This window comes from Aulonocara stuartgranti (assembly GCF_965226115.1).
Source record: "Aulonocara stuartgranti genome assembly, chromosome: 18".
Classification (NCBI taxonomy): Eukaryota; Metazoa; Chordata; class Actinopteri; order Cichliformes; family Cichlidae; genus Aulonocara; species Aulonocara stuartgranti.
The window spans coordinates 700,001-717,500 of record NC_138954.1 but is presented as its reverse complement, the minus strand read 5'-3'; the positions used below and the strand labels follow the sequence as shown (position 1 = coordinate 717,500).

General features: G+C 50.1%; 3 protein-coding genes across 10 annotated transcripts in view; 1 reads left to right on the top strand and 2 right to left on the bottom strand.

The window, feature by feature from the left end:
• Positions 1 to 4,850, top strand: part of pex5lb (peroxisomal biogenesis factor 5-like b) — a 29,090-nt gene extending 24,240 nt beyond the window's left edge. For both annotated transcript variants that reach the window (XM_082513603.1, XM_082513602.1), the window contains 5 exons: positions 822 to 892; positions 984 to 1,196; positions 1,277 to 1,442; positions 1,534 to 1,691; positions 1,777 to 4,850. In XM_082513603.1, coding sequence (XP_082369729.1) covers positions 822 to 892; positions 984 to 1,196; positions 1,277 to 1,442; positions 1,534 to 1,691; positions 1,777 to 1,975 — 807 coding nt within the window. In that variant the 3' untranslated portion in view covers positions 1,976 to 4,850. The remainder of the gene's footprint in view (positions 1 to 821; positions 893 to 983; positions 1,197 to 1,276; positions 1,443 to 1,533; positions 1,692 to 1,776) is intronic.
• LOC309693925 (uncharacterized protein) overlaps positions 1 to 17,500 on the bottom strand; it is an 85,950-nt gene that overhangs the window by 37,715 nt on the left and 30,735 nt on the right. The gene's annotated exons all lie outside the window — the stretch shown is intronic.
• mfn1a (mitofusin 1a) overlaps positions 6,345 to 17,500 on the bottom strand; it is a 19,618-nt gene continuing 8,462 nt past the window's right edge. The window contains exons 2-19 of one of the 4 annotated variants that reach the window (XM_082513582.1): positions 17,174 to 17,318; positions 16,883 to 17,002; positions 16,379 to 16,514; positions 12,871 to 13,042; positions 12,662 to 12,786; positions 12,391 to 12,499; positions 12,173 to 12,280; positions 11,538 to 11,700; positions 11,130 to 11,197; positions 10,918 to 11,039; positions 10,719 to 10,845; positions 10,107 to 10,211; positions 8,620 to 8,722; positions 8,216 to 8,436; positions 8,036 to 8,137; positions 7,551 to 7,747; positions 7,330 to 7,464; positions 6,345 to 6,980 (exon numbers count right to left, since the gene is read on the bottom strand). In XM_082513582.1, the coding sequence (XP_082369708.1) occupies positions 6,914 to 6,980; positions 7,330 to 7,464; positions 7,551 to 7,747; positions 8,036 to 8,137; positions 8,216 to 8,436; positions 8,620 to 8,722; positions 10,107 to 10,211; positions 10,719 to 10,845; positions 10,918 to 11,039; positions 11,130 to 11,197; positions 11,538 to 11,700; positions 12,173 to 12,280; positions 12,391 to 12,499; positions 12,662 to 12,786; positions 12,871 to 13,042; positions 16,379 to 16,514; positions 16,883 to 16,997 (2,175 nt within the window). In that variant the 5' untranslated portion in view covers positions 16,998 to 17,002; positions 17,174 to 17,318 and the 3' untranslated portion in view covers positions 6,345 to 6,913. Of the gene's footprint in view, positions 6,981 to 7,329; positions 7,465 to 7,550; positions 7,748 to 8,035; positions 8,437 to 8,619; positions 8,723 to 10,106; positions 10,212 to 10,718; positions 10,846 to 10,917; positions 11,040 to 11,129; positions 11,198 to 11,537; positions 11,701 to 12,172; positions 12,281 to 12,390; positions 12,500 to 12,661; positions 12,787 to 12,870; positions 13,043 to 16,378; positions 16,515 to 16,882; positions 17,003 to 17,173; positions 17,319 to 17,500 lie in introns of those variants that run through there. The other 3 variants (XM_082513583.1, XM_082513581.1, XM_082513584.1) reach the window with 3 other exon arrangements.

Here is a 17,500-nt window from a genome sequence, read left to right as displayed (position 1 = left end):
ATCCAGATAATTTGACACATCGAATTAAATTCACTTCTGTTTATGTAGAGCTAAATCCTACCAACAGTCTGCTCAAGGCTTTTTATGTAACTCCAGAGAAACACTCCACCCCTATGAGCCAGCGCTATGGCAACAGTGGGCAGAAAAACTCCCTTTTAACAGGAAGAAACACGATCGGGGGGAGTTGAGATGAAAGTTATCATGTGACATATGAAACGTTGTGCTGGCCAGTTCTGTTTGTACCACCAAGCACGTGTTGGTGACGCGTGCTCGTGGCCTGCAGTCTGCCACGCCCACATTTCACTGCATCAGGAAGAGAAAGGGGCGGAGAAGTCTGCACCGGCAAAGAGACAAATTAGGAGAAGTTCAGTGACGGAAACAATCGTGTCCAAAGAGGAAGCCAGAAAAGGCACGCCTTTCCACTGAGTTACCATGGTGATGACGATGTTAAAATAAAGTGAAGGTGCTGAATATCGTTTTCCCCTCAGATACAGATTACAGTTACCAGCAGCTGGAAAACGTACATCACCACCACCAGGCTAAGCATCATCACACACACCCAGCACTACAAACACGCGTGAGCGCTGCGTGCGAACGCCTTCATCTTTGTGTCATGATGCATGGCACTGAAAGCGAGGAAAAAAACAGCGAGGCAGAGGTTTGTGGCGAGACCCAGCGGTCCCACAGAAGGCGGGGCCTAAACGGGCTGACCGGAGCTGCGTGACGTTTAGATGTCCAACCATTTTCAGCCAGGTCGTTTGTGCTCGGTCCAAATCAGAATCAGTGAGTTCTCACATTCCTCTTCTTCTTCACGTTTTCAGGCGTGGCAGCTTCTGGGTATGACTCAGGCTGACAACGAGAACGAGCAGGCCGCCATCGTGTCGCTGCAGAGGTCAGTCGCCTTCATGCTGGAGAGCTCTGCTTTATATTCAACCCTGACATGCTAACTGTTTGCTGGAGCTAATCTGCTTTACCTGCTGCAGGTGCCTGGAGCTCCGCCCCAACAACCTGCCGGCCCTCATGGCGCTCGCCGTCAGTTTCACTAACAGCGGCATGCAGCGGGAGGCCGGCGACGTGCTGCGCCGCTGGATCTGTCACAACCCGCGATATAAACACCTGGTCCAGGACAGCAGGAGTCCGCTACGGGGCTCCCCGGCCATGCCGTGCAGGAGCCCCCACGCCTCCACACCTGCCAGGTATGAAGTTCAGTCAGCTTGTTCTTGTAAAGTTCCAACTCCTCTGTGATTGGATGGAACCAAGCTGTGTGTGTGCGCAGGTGTGAGCTGCAGGACGTGCTGCTCCTCTTCCAGGAGGCGGCTCTGCTGAACCTGGACTGTGTGGATCCCGACCTGCAGACCGGGCTGGGAGTCCTCTTCAACCTGAGCTCGGACTTCGACAAGGCGGTGGAAGCTTTCAGTGCAGCGCTGTCTGTCAGGCCACAGGTAACACGCACGCAGACACACACACGTCAACATGGTGGCGGTCCTTTCATACGAGCAGTGACGCTGTCAGCGGCGGGGTTTCTCTCTGCAGGACTACCTGCTGTGGAACCGTCTGGGAGCCACGCTCGCCAACGGAAACCGCAGCGAGGAGGCGGTGGAGGCGTACACCAGAGCTCTGGAGCTGCAGCCCGGATTCATCCGCTCGCGGTACAACCTGGGAATCAGCTGCATCAACCTGGGAGCGCACAGGTAACCCTGGCACTGACCTCTGACCTCACACAGACCAGTCTTACTGCGGCGATGTAGTTGTATAACCCCGGTCCTGTTCCTGCAGGGAGGCGGTCAGTAACTTCCTCACGGCGCTGAACCAGCAGAGGCGGAGTCAGCGCTGCAGCCAGCAGCAGATGTCGGCTAACATCTGGGCCGCCTTGCGGATCGCCATCTCAATGATGGACCGCCCCGAGCTGTTCCAGGCCGCCAACATGGGCGACCTAGACCTGCTGATGAGGGCCTTCGACATGAGCGACGTCTGACGGCGAGTCATGGGAGGGCGGAGCCTTGCTCCCAGAGTCACGGGAGCTCGGTTGGATGCCCGGGTTGAAACCAGACAGTGAGGGAACGGCGCAGCCCTTTAGCTTCCTGTTTGTAGCTCTGCATTCTCAACGCCGTCTGCAGGTCGATCATCTTTTCACCTTTAACAAGAAGATTGAATTCAGCTCCTCCTCTTCCTCCTCGTCACCTGCGCTCACCTGCTGCTGATTTTCCTCTGCTCATCGGTCACTTCCTGATGGTCGACTTTAAACGTGATGTCGTGAGGGATGAAGAGGGGGAGGAAACTCTGGACTCGTGGACTTGTCAGAGCAGCTTTGCATGATTCACGACTCAAAATAATCCTTCTTTATCTGACACAAACGTTCTTTTCATGGCTGTCCTTCATGAAAAGAACGTTTGAACATCAGGTGGGCGGAGCTCATGTACTCGCAGCCAGAGATGTCCTCCTACATGCAGCATAGACGTTTCCACCGTGAGCACCTTTTTGAGCATTTTCGCCTTCGTGGTGTTTTGAAAGTGGGCGGCTCTGTTGTACTCATGGAAGCCCCGCCTCCATCCTCCACCACAGCCTGCTTCTCTGTCTCCTTCCTCTGTCAGCTGCTCTCCACAGCGAATCATCTTCCATCCCAGCACCCTCCAACCCTCTCCACTACGTCCATGAACCTCCTCTGAGCTCTTTCTCTTCTCTTCCCGCCTGAAGCTCCACCTTCCCGCTTCTGCACATGCTCAGACCAACTGAGCCATTAGTCTGTTGGACTCACGTCTGATCCTGTCCATTCTGCTCACTCCCAGTGGACATCTGAACATCCCAGCAGGTGTCACTACCATCTTTAAACCTTCTCCTTCTGTCACCTGGCTCCGCCCACTCTGCCCCTCTCCTGCTTTGTATTAACGGGACCAGAATTTAGAAAATAAACTTTGTTTTTTAATGAAGCAGACGTGAAACCAGCGACTCATCGGGAAAGACTTCCCTGCGCTCATTTTCTCATGGACTTGTATACAGTCGCACACCAGAGTCGCCCCCTGCTGGTCACCCTGTCATGTCCAAACCCCAGAATCTCTTCAGTGGTCGTTCTCGCCTCTGTAGCTTTTCTATCGGCTCTGTTCACTTGCAGCACGTCTTTCAGCTCAGGTTATAAAAACTCACGATGTCCGTGGACATGAAGCTTAACACCAGGTCCTTTCCTAATGAGTAATCCAAACCACGGAGCTGCAGGAGTGAGGAGAAGCAGAACACGCCCACTTTAAGGCTTTTTCCTCCCATGTTTCTTCACCTTGTTACTTTTAACCCTTTAAAGCCATAAAACAGCAGCAGGGGTCTGTTAGAAACTCGCCTCTGTGTGTCACCCCCTGCAGGCAACAGCTGGTACTGCAGCAGCATTTATTTAAATCCAACCAAGAGGCCACCTTCACACCTGAGATCAGGTGTGGTGCTAAAGGTGAATAACAGAATTCATAACTCAGAATTCTGATGTTTTCCATGTGGTGATGATGAAGCAGCTGTATCAGGGCTAGCGCCACCTGCAGGAAGGGTTCGGGCATGTGTCAAATATTTTCCAAAGGAATTCAGGAGAAATATCTGTCGTCTTCAGGCGACTTTTGTTGTGATTTGGCGCTATATAAATACAACTGAATTGAATTAAAACGATTTGCTTTGGCAGTTGAAAAGTTAAACGCCTCGCCCCCTAAGTGACACAGCCGTCTGTCTTCACACAAAGGATGACCCTCAGCGAGCCGTACAGCTTCTTCCAGAACCAACGTCTGCTGGATCCCTACGAGTCCTCCCACCTGCTCACCTCCGACCTCGCCTCGTATCTGCTCCTTCCTCTGAAAGAGACAGAAAAGAAAAACACCCCTCTGCCTAGCCTTGATCATTTTCATCCTACCGCTGATTCCAATATCTAGTTCAGGACATTCTGTTCAGACTCTCCCAGAGAATATCTCTCTAACCCTGAAGTGTACGCATGCTGCAAAACCCTCCGTGCTCTACGTCTACGCCTCAATATTTCAAATCCAGTCATGGCGCTGGACGAAGCTTTTGACCCTCAAACACGGAGCGCCAACATGTTTATGAGCACATTTCCATTGTGTTTATAAACAATAATAAAACAGCTTTATTTAATCGTTTTAAACCCTAACATGTCTCACTGATGCAGCGGCACTTCTGTGCATTAAGGTTTTTCACAAAACGACTGCAGCGGTTTCCCGCCTGGCCTGGAGGTGGCGCTCATCGTCCCGTCATACCTGCTGCTGTTCCTGTGTTTGCCTGTGGGAGGCGCCTGTGATTGATTCCAAACATTAACACATTATAGTTTAAAACTGATGTTTGTATTATTGTTACAGTTTCTGTGTTTTATTCTGAAAAGTCGTGTTCATGCTCTGTCCCTTCCTTCCTGTCGCTGGTTCTCAGGTGAGTGTGAGAAAACGCGCAGCAGCTGATCCGGTTAAACGAAAGCTAAATCAAAGCAGCGTCCCCCGAGTCCTGGAGCGGTGAAGGCTTCCTGTCCTGTCCTTAGTTCGGGATGACTTCCTGTCTATGGTTCTTTTCAGATCAGCTGACAGGAAACCACAGCGCTTCTCATTCTGAGGGTTTTACTGTGTTCAAGTCAGGACGCCCAAGTAACAAAAGCAAAGAGCTCCAGAAAAGCAAACAGCCAGCGCGTTTTCATCCACAGCTTCCTGCTTCAGAGATTAACGGGAAGATTCACAAACTTCATCCACACGATGATGAGGAGTGTGAATCTTCGTCCTGCTGCTTCTCCTGAGTCCTGCTCGTCTTCACGTCTGTACGGTTCTGATGTAAATGACTGTACGGACAGTAATCACATGTAAACTGATGATATTAAACGGGTGATACAGAAACCTGGAGTCCAATCAGTGTGTTCTGTGCAGAAACGTTACTGTGAGTGTTTTAATTAAGGGCAGTGTTACAGAGCCCCCCCGGTTTGTCCTGCTTTTCCTGCCCCCTCGTAGATTTCCACAGAAACAACAGCTGAAGGAAGTTTGTCCTGTCAGATTTCACTCGGTGGAAACAAGCCGAGCTTGTCTGAAGCACAGACAAATAAGATAAAGTGTGAACTTGAAGCTGTGTGTTGTAAATGAATGTGTGTAACAACAAAAGACCGGAGCCTTTGACTTTTGGGGCACATGCTGCATTAAAACGGGCAACGCAGGGTAAAATACCAGTTTATACCACAAGATGGAGCAGCGAGTCAGTCAGAGAGGAAGAAGGCCGGGTATTCAAACACTCATCATGTGACTGAGCAAAAAGCTGCAGACAGGTGGGGTCTGAGCACTCACCTGTACCTGAGTGTTCAACGACATGTTGAAGTGGGAGGTGGCGCTGATGCAGGGGTCCTGACATCCTCGAGGGTCCTGCAGGTTTTAGATCTCACCCTGGGTCAACACACCTGAATCACATGATTAGTTCGTTACCAGGCCTCTGGAGAACTTCAGGACATGTTGAGGAGCTAATTTAGCCATTTAAATCAGCTGTGTTGGTTCAAGGACACATCTAAAACCTGCAGGACACCGGCCCTCCAGGCCTGGAGTTGCCCACCCCTGCTATAGGGGGAGGTCTGACGGGAGGAAGGTGCTCGCAGTGCAGCAGTGACCTCCAGTGGCAGCAGGAAGCACTGCAGAGAAGCATCAGCTCTGTCCATCCACAATCACACATTCATTGATAAACATTAGGATAACAGAGAAAACACCACAAAAGTGACCTGATCAAAGTGTATTTGCTGGCTTCAGCGTGAGCACGAAGAGGAAACTTGAGACAACAAGCTTCGAGTCGAGCGGACGAGCCGAGAGTCACAAAAAGAGACAAAAGCATTTCTCACTTAAAAAACTGTGAGGCTCAGTTTTCCACGATAATCATTAGAAATGTGTTAAGAAGAAGGGCGCCATGACGAGGACAAGGGCCTTTGAGTGGTTTGGTGACTGAGCTCATTTGATCCCAACAACACCCAAAAATCCAGGAAGATTTCCTGACCAGAACTCCCACTATAAAACTGTGTGAACCACTCCAGTCTCAGGTCAGTAAACCTGAAGAAAACCAGGTCAGCACTCAAACATTCACAAACAAGATCGGCTCAGCTCATCTCGGCTGATCTTTAAACTGGTAAATCTTACTCAGGACACTTCTTTTAAACTGCTTAAGGCTGTATCTGAGGCCTGACCTGCTCTTTGCAGCACTCCCACCTCCACCTGTCTGTGTAACCCTGATGGGGACGGGTGGAGGTAATTGAATGTGCTGCACTGAGGGGTGAGCTGAGTATTTAATTGCGTTCAGCAGTGAAACAGTGTTGAGTACACCAGGGCCATTAAAGAGAGGAAAAAATGAAGCCATAGAACATTCAATGCTTTTATTTTCTTGATTTTTCACTAGAAGGTTGACTTCCTGCCAGGTGGAGCTCTGAAACACATCACACGTCGGAGCAATAATGCACAGATTTATGGATTCTATCACTGATCAATACGTCTAATCACAGTCACATGATGAGATATTAGAAGCTGGTGTGAGATAAGCTGCTGAGGTTCAGCTGTTTGTGGTCGCGGCGAAGGCGGAGCATCCACTCACCACCTCAGGAGACCCAAATGGCCTGAAGGTGGAGCCAAAGATTCAGGAGCTCATCAGCTGCTCATGAAGGCCAGACTGTACGAGCCTACAGACGAACTTTGACCCTTGATTCTAAAGCAAAAGCGTCGACTCAGGGTCTCCTGCTGCTTCCTGTTCAGCCCTCAGTGGTAAGCTGTCCTCTATTGGTTTGTGTTGGTTGGTGACGAAGGTCACCTGAGCAGGGAGCTGTCTGGGATTTATGCGACTGTCGGTGTTAACGCTGGGCGACGAGCAATACCTCAGGACTCTCCACCAGCTTCTGATTGGCCAGGAGCTTCACCACAGCAGCAGTTCTTCTTCTTTAGTTTTCCTGCAGGTACTGAACCGAAAAGACCTCCAGCTGAGTCTCCAGCTCGGTGGCTCTGTTCCTGAACAAACGAAAACAAGATTTTAAGACATGCAGCTTCTGCTGAGATGCTAACAGGACCTGGAAGTGCGTGGGGTGTGTTTATGGACGCTGGAATATTGTAAGTAAACGCTGCACAGAAAAACGATTTTTAAACCTTATTTTGACCCAAAGCTGCCAAACGTTGGAAAACCAGATTCATGATTCCCAAACTGGGACTTCTGGGATCTCTGCACGCTGACTGTCCAGAAAACGCCAAAGATCTGATGTGCAATCCCTGAATTTAACTTTTGCATCTCGTGCACTGAAGTTTGTTTCTGAGCGGGAGTTCCTGTGAACTCTCCAAACCACGAGCGGCTCGGAGCTCTGACCTGAAGGCCTTGGAACGTCTCTGGATGTTCTCCAGTCTCTGGATCCTGAAGCTCAGCTGACGGATGTTTCCCTCCAGCTCAGCGTCACTCAGCTCCACCCTCTGAGTCAGGCGACTGAAGGTGGACGACAGCTCCCTCAAACACAAACAGAGCAGATTAAAGGCGGAGCCTCCAGGTGTTCGCTCCCTGGACATGTGCGTCAGGCGTGGGCGGGGTCTTACTTGCACACCTGATGGCTGCAGGCGCTGCTGGCGACGGGGACGATGGCTCTCAGGCGCTGAGCGGCGTGCTCGACAAACTGCTGCTTCAGAGCGCGCTCCCTGCTGGCATCAGTCCAGGTGAGTTTCTCGTACAGGTAGAGGAGACCATACAGAGAGACAGAGAGGGCGATGAGACGCCAGCCCACTGAACGCCACACCTGCAGCGACAACAGCACGCACCTGAGAGACACACACCTGTCCCCGATTTTAACAGAGCCCTCGTGGAAAAGATAAGAAGTGGCTCGGAGTCATTCCTGGACTAATCTCCTGGAGAGAGACCATCTTAGCAGGCCTGCGTGTTTATGCGTCGCAGACGCTCGGCATCATTTGCAGTTTCATCTTTTCTCCTGCACTGGGCCCTTTTTATGATTGGCCACCTTCTGGAAGCCTGCCGAGGGGCAGCACCTGGTTACTGAACCTCAGCAATGCTGTAAAATAAAACGTACCACTCCGCCGATCACCAGCACCGTCATGGACGCCCTGGATGTGACAGAGACCAGACCCGTTGCTATGGAAACCACCATTTCATCCCTAAAGGTGGAGCGTTCCTGCAGCAGAGAGACAGTTTCCATGTGCACTCTGTTTTTTCTGAAGGTTTCACAGATGTGACGCTGCGCTGAACTTGCCTTCTGCGCGCGGTCGACGCCACTCAGCGCTCGTTTGGCGTTTGCGGCACCGATGAAGCGGGTGACGAGGGCAGTCCAGCCCAGAGAAAACTGGAAGTCGATGTTCTCCTGAAAGTCTGCACAGAGGGCGGCGAGGCCGAGGTCGTAGGTCAGCTCGAAGGAGGCGGAGGGAGTGGAGAGCTGCTCCTGCAGAGCCGGAGACAGCAGAGGACGGACAGCGTCTGAGGACAACCAAGCAGAAGAAAGAGTGTCCCCACTTCCTGTCAGCAAGGAGAGCCGTCCGTCTGTACATCTTTATTCGTAAAGCACTTAAAGCAACCACAGCCGACACAAAGGGCACCACAGTGGAACTAAATAATAACACGTGCATACAAAGAACATGTGATGAAACTGTGAGGCCTTACCGATCATGTGACTTTGGGCGTCTCTGATGTCTCTGAGGACGCCGACAGAGCAGCGGTGGTCCAAACCGCCGATGAGCCGCTCCTCCACGTGCTGCAGCAGCTTCTAAACAGGAAATGACACAACAGCGCCGTCAGACAGACGAAGGGCCGAGAGCGACACTTGGGGGGACCTCTGATGTACAGCGGAGGAAACCAAACACAGAACAAGCTCAGGGCGGACACGTGTGGGGGAGGAGGAGGGCCGCATGTTCTCCTCCCCCCTGTCCTGCCCCCTCAGCCTGTCTCACCCTGTCCCTCTCAGCAGAAGACATCCAAAGGGGACTGGGCAGACTCCACTCCAGTAAAGCTGCAGGCCCGGATGGTGTCAGTCCCAGGGTCCTCAGGTGCGGTGCTTCCCAGCTTTCTGGAGTTCTACATCGGATCTTCAACATGAGTCCATCACTCTGGAAGACATCCTGCCTGGTTCCTGTCCCTAAAAAGATGAACCCATCAACCCCCAGTGACTACAGGCCAGTGGCTCTGACTTCACATGTCGTGAAGACGCTGGAGAGACTCATCCTGAGACATCTGCATCTGCTGGTGGAGCCTTGGCTGGACCCCCTGCAGTTTGCTTATCAACCCCGTATCGGTGTGGAGGATGTCATCATCTACCTGCTGGACCAGGCTTACTCTCACCTGGACATTGTTGGGAGCACTGGGAGAAATGCAGGTGGACGCCCCACTGGTAGGTTGGATCACGGACTATTTAACAAGTTGACCACAGCGTGTTCGGCTGAAGGGCTACCGCTCGATAACATCCTGAGCAGCACGGGGGCGCCGCAGGGGGCGGTCCTATCACCCTTCCTCTTCACCCTCTACACGTCTGACTTCAGGTACAATCTCAGTCATGCCATCTGCAGAAACTCTCCGATGGCTCTGCCATTGTGGGCTGTATCAGGTGGGAGGAGTGCAGGAGTGTGGTGGACAGCTTTGTTGAGTGGTGTGAGCTTAACCATCTACAACTTAACATCACAAAGACAAAGGAACTGATCATGGACTTTAGGGAGCAGGCTCCTCCTCCTACCATCAGAGGGGCTGATGTAGAGATCGTGGAGGACTACTGGTACCTGGGGGTAGACTTGGACTGCAAACTGGACTGGACCAAGAACATCAATGCTGTCTTTAAAAAAGGGCAGAGTCGGCTTTTCCTGCTGAGGCGGCTCAGGTCCTTTAATGTTGGTAGGAAAATGCTGACCATGTTTATCACTCTGTGTGAGAGCGCTGTGTTCTCTGCAGCTGTGTGCTGGGCAGCGGGTGAAGGCAGCCGATGCCAACAGGCTGAACAAGCTGGTTAACAGGCTGGTTCTGTCCTGGGCGTCAGACTGGAGAACCTGGAGGAGGATGCTAAAAAAGGAGGGGTGTGTGTGTGTGTGTGTGTGTGTGTGTGTGTGTGTGTGTGTGTGTGTGTGAGAGTGTGTGTGAGTGAGAGTGTGTGTGAGTGTAGTCACAGTTTTGTAGAGCAGCAGAGTTTCCTGCGTGGGGCTGAAGTCGGCTCTGAACTCGTCCACCAGAACAGGAAGTGAGCGGATCTGATCCGTCAGCGCCGAGGACACCTGAGGGAGAAACAGCAGGTTACCATGGAGACGTGCCACGGTCAGAGGGAGGAGGTTTGGCGCTCGCTTTGATGCGCTGATCTCAGACGCCTTCACGCAGCTAACAAGAAATCAAACTTTCACACCAGGTTGGATTCAGTTCTGGTCAAAGGACAAAAGAAGAACAGGAAGTGAAGTCACAGAGGGACCGACCTATTACAAGCATGAATGATTCCCGCCTGCCTCATCCCTGTGCTCGAGTTAGGGCTACACTGAGCAACAGTCTGCACTTTGAAGGGAGGAAATGGCGGTCTGAAACCTGGAAGTCGTCTGACTGGAGCCACCAACCTGGCAACCAAGAAAACAGGGCTGTGTGGAACAGGAAGCACCTGATAACCGAAGAAGGGAACAGGCCAAGGATCCAGTTTCTTTCATCTGTGGATTTTTCACGAGGTGTTCCTGAAGTTACATTCTTCTTTTGCGATCTGAAACCAGACCTGAAGCCACGCCCTCTGCTGGAGCATTTACCTTGGCTGTGACATCATCGCTCAGAGTCCTGATCCTCTCTTTGACGCTGGCGCTCAGACGGTTAATCTGCCCTCGAACAAAGTCCAGCCGGTCTCTCAGGTCCTCTCGCTCCTCCAGGCAGCAGATCCTGTCAGAGGTCAAAGGTCACACTGAGCCCGCCTTTGAATAAACAAAGTGAAGGTGAGAGTGTTTGGCTCACTTCCTGTCGGCAGAGGCGATGTTGATGGCGTCCATCACACCTTTGATGGCCTCTGTGATCTGCCACGCTCTCACCGTGTGCTGCTCAAACTTGGTCTTCACTGCAGACTGAGAGATGAACTCCTGTAGAGGTCAAAGGTCACACTGTCACATCCTGTCACATCGTTGTTTTTGGCAAATTAATGAATTTTTGCACGAGTTCAGACATCGAACCTCAAACGTCCTCTCAAACCTCTGGAACTCTCTCAGCCTCTCGTGGAAACCCTCAGCCAGAGCGCCCCCTGCAGCACGAGGAAGGACGATGGTTGTTTCACTTTAATAACTCTCATGATTGTGTGTGTGTGTGTGTGTGTGTGTGTGTGTGTGTGTGTGTGTGTGTGTGTTTCTTCTGCTCATGTGCAGCTCCACATTTTCACTCTTGGCCTCCATCAGAGCAGCTCTGCATGATTCACAAAGTAATCCTCACCTCACGTTCTAGAACCAGATGTTTTAGCCCCTCCCCCTTTGTGGGAGGCTGCCAATCACAGATAGACAGTTTGGCTGAAAAAATGTGTCATGCATTTGAAATGAGCGGATGTGAAATGAGCAGAGGCTCCTCCCACTGTCCCTCACCCGTCTCACCTGTCTCACCTGTCTCAGGCATGCCCTGTGCTCGCTGCATCCTGGCGCTCAGAACCTCTTTAGCAGAGACGAAGAAGATCCGCCCCGCGGCGTCATCCAGGCCGACCACCTTCAGCTCGTCAGCGAGGAACCCCACGCAGCGGTCCAGGTGCTGGTTCCTCACCTGGACAGCAGGGGGAGCGGTGCGTTTCTACCATAGCATCCACACCTACAGTGCAGGCGAGTGAGATGTTGTCCTGCTGCCAGCGGCTTTACTTCGATCTCAGAGAATAATTCTCCTTCCAGCCTGACTTACACCCAAGCAGGTAACAATAAAAACAGCAGCGTTCATTAGAAGGAGGACGTCTGTGCACTGAAGCTCTGAGGTGATGCACAGGAACGGGTCACCTGCAGAGCTGCACGGCGCCGCCACACTCACACATGTCGGGTGTTGCTATCCTCGTGGGGACCTCCCACTGACATATTGCTTTCCCTAGCTGCCGACCCTAACCATCAAAGATGAATGATGAGCCTAAACCAGCTAACCATAACCCAGCTAACCATAACCATAACCCAGCGAACCATAAACCAGACACTCAACCCACATAGGAAGAACCAGAACACACACACACACACACACAGAAACACACACACACCTCTTCGATGTAGTCTGGTTCGGTCACTGAAGCGTCCCATCTGTTGTGGAGAATGAAGATGTTCGGTTTGGAGATTTTTTCGCTGACTTTGTGAAAGAAAAGTTTTTCCTGCAGGCAGAATTGAATTAGTTATTCCACTTTAACAAAGACAGCCACTCACACGCAGCCACTCACACGCAGCCAACCAGGCTGAGTCGTGTGATGAGTCGTTTCCTCACCGTGTTCATCAGAGTGGACTCTGCATTTCCCACCAGAACAAAGACGTCTGCGTCCACACAGAACTTATCGATCCAGCTGTCCAACTCCAGGGTGACATCGGTGCCAGGGCTGGGCCAAGAGTCAAAGGTCAAAGGTCACCGGTGTTAGTAAGTACTGGTACTGGCACTTTGACTAAATGCAGTTGAAACTGAACCCTGCGGTTCTGACACAGAATATTATTTAAGTGAATCGTCATCAGTGGGGTCAAAGGTCAGGAGGAGGGAGCGTTACCTGTCCATGAGCACCAAGTCGTCTCTCAGCAGAGCGCAGCGACTTTTAGGCCAGAAGACTTTGACCAGTGTACCCGAGTCCAGAGTGGGATCCATGTGGAGAGCATGAGCCAGCTGGTTCACCGTCTGAGGAGGAAGGAGGCAGCGAGTCATCACCACACGCCAGCGGGCGTGTCACGAGCATCGTGATCACCGCAGGGTTTCTGTCACCTCACTCACAGTCACGCTCCTCCTCTCGGTGGACGCCTCGGTAATGAGGAAAGCCTCGTCTTCGTCGGTCCCTTCGACGCTCAGGAAACAGTTGGTGGTGTGACCGATGCCGCTGGGCAGCACTCGGTCTCTCAGCATGGCGTTGATCACTGTGCTCTTCCCGTTACTCGTCCTGATCCACAGCAAATGTACAATCATTATAATTAATATGAAAACCTTCAACGATGCTGACTAACACCAAAACCTTCATCTCAGCGCCCGCTGCATCATCGTGGCTCAAACCGAACGAAACAGCGAGCAGGTTCGGCCTTCAAAGTCGGGCAAGAAGCAGTATGACAGCACAAGAGCAGCACCACAGGTCAGAGGGCCTCACCATCCTCGGGTGAGAGCTGACGAGTTATTACATCACCCAGTTTATCAAGTGACGGTCGTTACATCATGAGTTTCTGCAGAAATCCACGTGTCCGACTGTGAGCGTGCCTCAGCCGGGGTCGCAGATAAACCTTATCAGTGTGTTCAGCTCTGCTTTCACAGAACAAACGTCGGTTAGCTGGTCTCAGCTTTTATCAGGCTCTATCCACACACACACACACACACACACACACACACACACACACACACACACACACACACACGCTGCTGCTGGAATCAGAGCTGAGGACAAACGGCTGTAACTGTAACGCAGCGTCCCCGGAGCTCTGAACTACGAGCTTCCTTCACCTTTGATGCAAACTCAATTTCTTTGTTTCATTGTCTCAAGTAAAAAATGAGTTCAAACGTCACAAGCATCAACATGTGCTGCTAAAAAATGGAGCGCCAACAAACAGTGCAGATCCTCTACAGTCCAGCAGGGGCAGCAGTGAGTCAGTCCCAACAGCCTCCCAACATGTTTACAGCTGGACACACTCACTGTTTGGGCTCTGTGGAGAATTTCCTCCTTAAAAGCTGCAGGATGGTTTTAAATCGCTCACGTGGAGCTGTCACTGTGCCAGTGATTCAATATGATGAGAAAGGGCGGGTCTGGCTGAGCAACCACACCCTCATCGGCTAACGACTTGTGATTGGAAAATTAGCCAATGCCACAGTGGGTCAAAGAGTGATATCAGCCTTTATTCTATATTCATTAAGACTCAGAACGAATGACTGAGCTCGAAAACACAGATGTCAAAGGTCAAATAAATTAATATAATTTGATCCTGTTCATTTTTTAAAATATAGCATCCAATCACAATAACAGTCGCCTCGAAGCACTTTATATTGAAAAGGATTCCCAAAGTGTGGTCTGGTGCCCCCTGGTAGGCTGCAAAGGTACTGCAGGTGCCTGCAGCAGTCAGTTTGAAATAACCAGTGTTGGTCAAGTTGAAAAAAGTAATCAGTAACTAATTACGGATTACGTCCCCAAAAAAGTAATCCCGTTACTTTATTGATTACTTATTTTCAAAAGTAAATAGTTACTTAGTTACTTAGTTACTTTTAAAAACACGATTTACAACCTGAATAGGTGATAAAGCGATAGATCTTTCAGCCCAATTCTACCTTTTCTACATAATCCTTCATACAAAATGTAACCAAACTTGTTTTATTAGTTTTAATCTTTTAACTTTATGCATCAAGCAAAAATGTAATTATATGCAACATTCTCTGACTGGAATAAATTAGTTTAACATTTAAACCTATTTTCTACACATTCCAGCACATAAAATAAAATATTTTGTGTGTTTACACTCAGTCTTTCAAATAGATGCAAGTAAAACACAGCAGAAAATAAATAAAGTCAAAGACTAGCAGTCCTGTTGCTCTATTTTCACCTGTAAAGCAGGAGTGGGGCAGGCGGAGGTTTACCCTGGTGCAGGTGTGCCGCGGTCAGTGGAAGAATCCGTGAGTTTCTCTGTGAGTTTCCCATTACGTCGTAGCTACTCGGTGCTTGTTGGAAGTTTAGGGGTTTTTTTCGCTGTAAAAAGAAGTTTTCTTCCCACGCACAGCGGACACTAATGTTTTTGTCACTTTTTATGGAATCAAACTCAAAGTAAGGTCAGTACTTCCACGCTTTAAACGCTGCACGCTCATACTCTCTCTGCACTCGATATATGATCCACTGTTGATCTGCACACAGCTGTTGTCACTAACGGCGCACTCGCTTACGTCACTGTCATGAGACATTCTCGCAAAGAAATCACGGTTTTAGTAACGCAGTAACGCAGCGTTCCTACGGTAAAGTAGCGGTAATCTAATGACCTTTTTTGCAATAGTAATCCCTTACTTTACTTGTTACTCGAAAAAAGTAACTTGTAGTTACTTGTAACGCGTTACTGTAATCCGTTACTTGTAACACATTACTGCCCATCTCTGGAAATAACTCACGTGTATGTTCTGTTAAATATTCATATAAATCGATTTATTTAGAAATAAAAAGGGAATTATTACTTGAGTTTGTGATGTCACTCATTACTCTGACATAAACTTACTGCTAATGTACTGAAGGCAGGCAGATTGATGTTTTTTGAATGGAAGTTTCAAAGGAAATCCATTATAAGATTGGTTGGACCCTGTGGGGTTTCCTGATTTTTAAGGGGGGCGCAGCACTCTTTACTTTGGGAATAGCTTCAGAGATGCTACAATCATACAGAAGCAAACCAGAAATCATGTGACCCCCTATGAGCAAGCACTTTGGCAATGGTGGGAAGGAAAAACTGCCTTTTAACAGGAAGAAACCGTGAGCAGAACCAGGCTCACAGATTAGGGCACCAACAGAGGCTTTGCAGACATGTGACTCCTTGGCACGTGACAGTAACTTGTCGGCCATTTTGGACATGATAAGAAACCAACTGAGCATCATGTAGACAAGATAAACTGCGGCAACTATGAGTAAACAAACAAGTGTATTTTCTCTCTCAGAGGAAGTACAAGCATCTTACTCATTATGTGGAGAAACTGGGCACGGCAAGGCTGAAGATGAACGTTAGCTTAGGCCCTCTGAGTGTGTTTACTAATGCTGCGGAGAGTAACGATGGCATTCTCCCCAACATCACGCAACACGATATATTTATGTTATCAACAACCCTCAGTTGATACTGGGCAAGATATGAAAATGTTTGAATGCTTGTCAGTATTTTGGGTCAATAAAACAAACTTCAGTCTCTGTAGTCACTGCATCAAGTGGACCACGGTCACTGCTAACAGTTAGCCCCCGTTAGCTCCTGTTAGCACCTGTTAGCCCCCGTTAGCCCCTGTTAGCGCCTGTTAGCGCCTGTTAGCCCCCGTTAGCTCCTGTTAGCCCCCGTTAGCTCCTGTTCACTGCCGTACCCTGCTGTTACTGAAACTTTTTGTGAAGTGATATAATATGGGCAGAGTCACACTTTGCAAATAACTAGTTGCTGTCTCCATCTGGTGGCCTTCAGGTAGAATGCAGCACCTTGGCTTCATTTCTCCAACCTAGAAGCTACATCAATGTTTTCTACTGTGTGCAGGCTCACCCGCCTATATTCTGCAGTTTCTGTAAACTGCTCACCTGCCAAAAAACGCCACCTTCATGTGTCTCCTGAGCAGGACATCTCTGATGGTCGTCAGCTTGATGGCACAGCTCTGCATCTCCAAACTCTGCTCCTCCACGGCCACCTGACCCAGGTCCTCGCTGCGCCACGCCTCTGACATCAAACAAACACAGCGAGTAAACTGACAATGAAAATGACAGCGAGTTTTCCTGAGAGGAGCTTCAGATGTTCCTGATGTCAGGGCATCAAAGGCTACTTGCGTACTGAACGGCATGACCTTTGGCGTCCGCTCTGTGGCCACTGCAGCATCAGACACAGAGAGAAGCCAGACTTTATTTAAAGACAGAGCAGGAGGTGCGTGCCGGTCAGCAGAGAGGCTGCAGGCTCTGCATCTGTGGGCAGCACACGCTCGTCCCCATTTCAGACCTGATGCTGAGAACGACTCCAGGAAGCATGCAGACCGGTTTGTACGAACATACACCATCACAGCACCTACAGCTCTGAGTGTGTGTGTTTCTCACCATCCACAAAGGCGCAGCCATCCTTCACAAAGTCCAGCAGCTGGTCAAAGATGGAGGTGATCGAATGTTTCGCAATGACGAAACGTCGCAGAGGAGATGGATCTACGGCATCCATGACACCTACATACACACGAACACACACATGTGATCAGTTCCTTCAGATTCTGTCAAACTGTCATTAAGGTCAACGTGTCTCACTGAGATCTGCCAAACAGATTTCTCTGTGATATCAGTAACGCACACACACACACTCTCACACACACACTCTCACACACAGACACACACACTTACCGTGCTCACTGTGTGTCTCGGGTTCAGAGGTCAGGGTGTTTTGGGGGGTTCGTCCCCGTCGAGTCGGCGCCTGCTCCCATTATGCCTCAGTTCCACTCATCAGACCCACGACGCTGATCCTCAGCACGCAAAGCCAGCTTACACTCTGTGTGTGTGCAGACTGATCCTCTTAGCAGGATTAGAGCTGCTTCACCTGTCATACCTGCAGCCACCTGCTCGCTCTCTCAGGTGTCTTATTTCATCACTTTGCTCCTGCTAACGTCATTTTGTAGTTCATATTTTTAGAGTTTTCTAAAATCACCTTTAAAATAATTTATGTGAAGCCAA